The following is a 6,000-nucleotide window of genomic DNA, read 5'->3' as shown; positions in this document are numbered from 1 at the left end:
GGGTGGGCAGAGAGGATTAGAGGGGACAGGGAGGGGGCTTAGGGAGTTAGTGTGGGTGGGAAGGGGGAGGCAGTGGGGGGGGGGGTGGCAGGGAAGGCTGGTGGCCGGGTTAGTAGGGAGGGGGGCAGAGGGATTTAGGGTGGGGATGGGAGGGGGCAGAGGGGGTTAGTGGGAGGGAGGCTGAGGGAGTTAGTGTGGGGGTGGGAAGGGGGCTGGCCTGGCCGGGACAGTGGGGGTGGGGGGAAGCTCAGGATGTCCCTTCCGACCCTTTAAGCCGCGGGCAGGAGTTGGAGGCGCGCTCCCCTAAGCGGGTCCTCGCAGGGCTCAGCCCGCCCCTCCCATCTGTTTCCCGACCCGTCCCGTCCCTCCCCCAGCACGGGCACGAGCCTGGCGCTCCTGCGGGGTGGAGCTGTGGGGAGGCGCGAGCCCCGCTGTGACCAATCAGGTCGGCGCGGGCTCCCCCGTGTCCCGCCTCCTGCCCTCGGGAGCGAGCGGCGGCGGCGGCGCTGGCGGCGGGCGGGAGCGCGACCAGGGCAACAGGCAGGGCCGGGCAGCGGTGCGGGTCCGGCTCGACTTCATGGCGGAGCGCGGGGGTCCCGGCGGCGGGGGGCAGCGCACCCCCGCCCCGCAGCCCGCGGCGGCCGCGCTCCCCCAGCAGAGTCCCTTGGGGCAGCCCCCGGCCCAGCCCCCGGGCGCGGCGCCGCTGCCCCCCAAGCCGGGCTCCGGGCCCCTCACCCCTGGCGGGGCGGCCCCGGGCGGGCCGGCGGGGCGCCCGGTGCAGATGAACCTGTACGCGACCTGGGAGGTGGATCGCAGCTCGCCCAGCTGCGTGCCCAGGTGAGAGGCTGGTGGGGCGCGGACCGAACCCCTGACCCCCTTCCCCGGAGAGACCAGCCGGACCGGACCCCCCATTTCTCCCCATCCCCGGAGAGACCCGGCTGGACCGGACTCCTGACCCCCTTACCCGGAGAGACCCGGCTGGACCGGACTCCCCCTTCCCGGAGAGACCCGGCTGGACTGGACCGGACCTCCTCATTCCCCCTGCCCATGGAGAGTCTCACCTTCACTTACCCCTGCACCCTTCTCCTACTTTGTCTCACTCTCTCTCCCCCAGACCACCTTGTCCTGCTTCTCCTTCCTAACGGGGGTCTCCTCTCTCTGCCCTGCTGCTGTTCCCTAGTTTCCGCCCACATGGGCTGCCATCATCCTGCTCTTCCATGGAGAGACCGCAGGGGACCCTGCCCCTGGACCCAGCTCTCTGCTCAGCCTAGCAATGGCCAGCCCCTTGGGATAACCTCCGGGCACTCCTATCCCAATGGTGGTCTCTGTAGGATACCAGGGCCCCGCTGCTTTGGGGGCCCATCTGAACCACAGAACCTGCATAGGAACATATGTCTGCTTCTGAGCCCAGAGGGACCAGCATGGGGCACCCACTCCTTGCCTATATCCATCCATTCCCATGGGAACCACCCCCCTTGAAGCAAGGTGAAATCCAATTCTGTTTTGTCCCCCAAGTACCCAGGAGAGAGATCAACTTCCTCTGCCCCACACATCCCTCACCTGCCCCATCTTGTGGGTGCGACATGCCACAGCCACCTCAGGGGAAAGCACCCTTCTCTCACTCAGGTGTGTGCCCAGGGGCCCATCCTGTTCCCTTTCTACTTGTGCCTGGACCAGGGACACCTCAGGGACACACCCCCTTCCTAAAAATGCTAGTTGTTGTGAAAGCCCAGTTGGTGGTGTTGGGCTGGCGGATGGGGGCTGCTGCCTGGCTGTGCCTGGCTAGGGAGAGGTGTGTGGCTACTGGGAGATAATCAGTCCTCTCAGTTCATTGATTGTTTATTTTTAGCACCGTTCCTTCAATGCTGCCAGAGTCCAGGTGACTCGTTGTCATTCTGCTCCCGTGCTGCTGCTGTGGCAGGGATCGTAATTGCCGTGCTAATCTGTTGGTGGTAGCAGAAAAATATCTCAGACAACACATCCGGCTGTTGCTGTATTGTGGCGATTTGTGGTCACCAAGGCGGCTTCCTACATGCTCAAGGGCACCCCAATCTCAAACAGGGTGATGGCAGAACACACTTACGTGCACATTTCTCAGCTCACAGAGCATTGGCCTCAGACTTGCCTCCCACCCCACTGGAGGTTTAAAAACCAGCCAACCGCTCTTGTTGATTTCTTGGATGTTTTGATGAGAATTCAGGTTTTTCCACCCAGTGCATTTAGGATCTGCTCTGTATTCAAATACATTCAACACCCCTTTAAGAACAATGTGTGTAGCTCACAGAACCAAACCTGCACCGAGGTCTGCCTCCAGTAAGCGATCCTGCTTCTCCAGAGAACACTTAGCAGTGGATCCTCCAGGTTTCTCTGTCTAAATAGGTAACTGGTCTACATGTTTTTGCACGGTTTGCTCAAGACACTGATTCAATTGTATTTTATTGTCCTGGCAAACTATGCCGCTAGTGATGAGTGAGGCTCACTGTAGAGGGGACAGGCTCCCTCAGGTAGCTTGTGGTCTGCCTCGGATGGGGTATATAATGTTTGTTATTTCACCCCCCCTCTTCCACCTCTCTCTTATGGGGGTCCATTTCTGAGGGAGTGGCAGGTTAATGTGTTGCACATGCAGAGTTTGGTTCTTCTAGGTGAAAGCTACTTCTAAAGCAAATGGAGTAAAAGGGTGGGGGTGTGGGTGGTTTTTTTTTTTTTTTTTTTTTGTGTGTGATTGTACCAGGCTAAATTGTGCTTACGTGAGGAAGGTCTCATAATTCAGTCCTGGGCTAGTGCCTTAGGAGATCTGGGCTCAGTTCCTGGCTCTGCCACAGATCCCCTGTGTGTCCTTGGGCAAGTCCCTTAATGTTTCTGGATTTCAGTTTCCTATTCCTGACATAGGGAATTAAACCTCCCAGCCCACAAGGCGTTGAAGACAAATTCAGTAATATTTGGGGCACTTGGAAGTGATGGTCAGGAGGACCTTATAAAAATACTAGACTGTTACTCAAGTAACAAAGTTAGATAATGTTTTCACTAAGACTAAACTGAATCTAAGCACGGTTGTTAGCTGTGTTTGTCCCAGGATACTACAGAGACGTGGTGGGCGAGGTAATATTTTTTATTGGACCAACTTCTATTGGAGGGTAGGGGGGAAGAGACAAGCTTTTAAGCTACACCGAGATCTTCAGGACAGAAGAGCTTGGTGTATCTAGAAAGCTTGTTCCTCTCACCCACAGAAGTTAGTTCAATAAAAGATATTACCTCACCCACCTTGTCTCTCTAAACTGAATCTTGACCTTTCCATAAGAGGTAGTAAGGTGCATTTGGTTTTTAAGAGCTAGCTACTGCTCTTTATAACTAGACACCTCTAGGCCATTAAGGTCCATATTTCAGCACTATTCGAGTACTTGCTCAGGATACTTTGCCCTCCCTAAGGCATTTCTGGGTGATGCCACACATGGCAAACTTTTCTTGTCTGCATTCCCCTCTCCCCTGCTCTGAGCTTTGGCTATAAAATACATATTTGCTGTGCATGCAGTTTCTGGTGGTCAAAGGGTTACTTTGATTACCTGGGAGAAAAGGACCATTCCAGATGAATGTGCAAAGGCTGCTGTCTCTCTTTCAGCACTTAGCTCATTGTGCACGTCCTAGTCAAAGTCACTGCCATTTTCATGAAGAGCTCTGAAACCCTCCTAGGAAAGGTGCCCTGATTGCCAATTATCAGCTCCTGTAGCATTTTGTCATGTGATAGCAGCCCATCTGAAAGAGAAGCAAAGGTCAGGCTTGCACTATACACTCCTCACCTCCCATCCCGTCAGGCTGGTAGTTACATTATTTCATCATCCATCCAAAAAGAAAGCAGATTTAGGGCCTGAAGTTTTTTTTCTCCAGAGGTCCTGAGCAGCTCCTTCTCCTGTTCACTTCAGCTGGAGCTAGGGAAGCTTGCCACCTCTGAAAAGCAGACTCTTAGCCTAGGCCTTCCCAGTACCCGCAGATGGCTGACGTTTTGGTCCTAGTCAGTTTTAAAGGAGACTGTAGAGACCTGTTCTGCACCAGGGTTCGGTACTGCATTTCAGCATACTGCTTTGGCTGTGCAGAACCATCCCTTTGTTGGGATCTTGGCTCTTTGTGGCTGAACACTGAGTGCCAGTTCAAGTGGCTACACAAGGTGGAAGTCTCCTTTCTTCTTTTAGTGGACAGCTGTGTGGAGCAGAGAGCCTGCTGTAATTCCTAACTGGTTTCCTAGATTATAAAGCCAGAAAGGACCCTTGTGATCATCTGCTCTGACCTCCTGTCTATCGCAGGCCATATGACTTCCCTGGATGAGGAACCTTAAGTCAGTGAGGATATCACAGGGATTAATTTAGCTTCTCATGTACAAAGCAATTGAAAACCTACAGCCTGAACAGGGACTCCCTGAGGCACTACTGACTGAGTTTCTAGGGACCCAGGAATCGAAGGCTCATGGAGCCTGGTTTCTTTCTCTCCTAGAGGAAGTCCATCTGAGTTAGGTTTGTGGCATGTTGGTTGTGGATGCTGCATGCTCACAGCCTTGTGGCTAAACTGGGGGCTTGTTCTCCAGGGCTATTTCTTGTGGTCATTACTCCAGAATTGCTTTTACATTGATCCACCATTCATAGATAAAATCTCAGCTCATGTTATAACTTCCTCTGCTGTGAAGATGACAGGACCTCCTTTCGTGCCCCATAGACTCGGGGTGATTTGTGCACTACATTTTTATGGCCTTGCCATTTACCAGGGCTTTGGAGCTGTGCTCCGGCTCCACTCCAGGCAAAAACCTGCAGCTCCACTGCTCCGGAGCTGCTCCGCGCTCCAGCTCCGGGCTCCGCTCCAAAGCCCTGCCATTTACCGTACATCACCGTAGCTGGCATGGTTCTGATTGAGAGGCTGGCTCCTGTGTCTCACATAAAACTCTAAGGCCGCTTGGGTTTGTCTCTTGTATTTCACCCATCTGCTAATCCCTGGTGCTTGGTAGATGTAACTGGAATGCAGAGAATTTCTGAGGAAATGCAGCAGGCCAGGCCTCCTCTTGTTGGCTGCTGCTGTTGGAGTCCTGCGTCAGTTTTGAAACACAGCTGTACCAGAATCTGTTATACCTGCCGTGCAGAGCTCCGCTGCCCTCGAGGGGGGCGGGGAGATAAATCCAAGAAATGTTTTTTCCCCATTATCCTCAGTTATTGTGGTGAAGGGCAAAGTGAGGAAATGTGCCTGCATTGGCAAGCGTACATGGTGATTTGTCATGGTTGCATTAAGAAATAAACGCAGGCAGGGATTTATCAACCTTGGTGGGTCTGCTCTCCCTCCCTTCCCTAATCCTGTAACAAGGAAGCCCTCCATGGTTTTGTAACCTGTTTCTGTGTCTTGGTGGGAACTTGTTTCACATTTCCTACCTTCCAGAGGTAGCATGATGAGAGGGGTCCTCTGCTGTCTGAGAGTTTGGTTCCTGAGCAACTTAACCATTTTTGTGACGTGCTTCATGTATTTGCCCCAGTTTACAGATGGAGGAATTGGAGTCCTATAGAAATCAAATGAATTTCTAGCAGAGCTAGGAATGGAACCAGGATCTCCAAATTCTAAGTTCCCTGCTCTAACCCTTCCTCCCAGAGCTGCAAATAGAACCTAGGAGTCCTGGGGCTGGCTCCTGCTAGAGCATGTTCGTATTGCACTGTGTCTGCTCACCAGGGAGGGTTATGGAGGTACATAAAATCATCTTTAATTTATGCGTGCCCATGCCTTAGAGCCTTAATTATCATTTTTAAACAGCAACACGGCTGATCAGATTTCAGACTGGGAACAAAGTATGAAAAATGCAGACCCCCACAAATGCGTGGGAAAAGCAGGAGTTGTCAAGTCATGAGCTAAATGTGCAAGCAGCACATTCTGGGATTAATTGGTAGAACACCAATGGACTAAGAAGCAGAGGAAAGGAGGCCAGGACTTCCAGAGTCTTAACCCTGCCCTGCCACTAACTGTCACCTGGGGCAAGTC

General features: G+C 53.3%; 1 protein-coding gene across 1 annotated transcript in view; it reads left to right on the top strand.

Annotated features, from left to right (window-relative positions):
• The first annotated feature begins 692 nt into the window (after positions 1 to 692).
• The window catches only part of PACS1 (phosphofurin acidic cluster sorting protein 1), a 101,943-nt gene continuing 96,635 nt past the window's right edge, over positions 693 to 6,000 (top strand). Inside the window, exon 1 of the mRNA XM_034775573.1 lies at positions 693 to 837. Within this exon, the coding sequence (XP_034631464.1) occupies positions 782 to 837 (56 nt within the window). The 5' untranslated portion in view covers positions 693 to 781. The remainder of the gene's footprint in view (positions 838 to 6,000) is intronic.

This window comes from Trachemys scripta, chromosome 7, assembly GCF_013100865.1.
Source record: "Trachemys scripta elegans isolate TJP31775 chromosome 7, CAS_Tse_1.0, whole genome shotgun sequence".
Classification (NCBI taxonomy): Eukaryota; Metazoa; Chordata; order Testudines; family Emydidae; genus Trachemys; species Trachemys scripta.
This window is presented reverse-complemented; position numbering and strand designations above follow the sequence as displayed.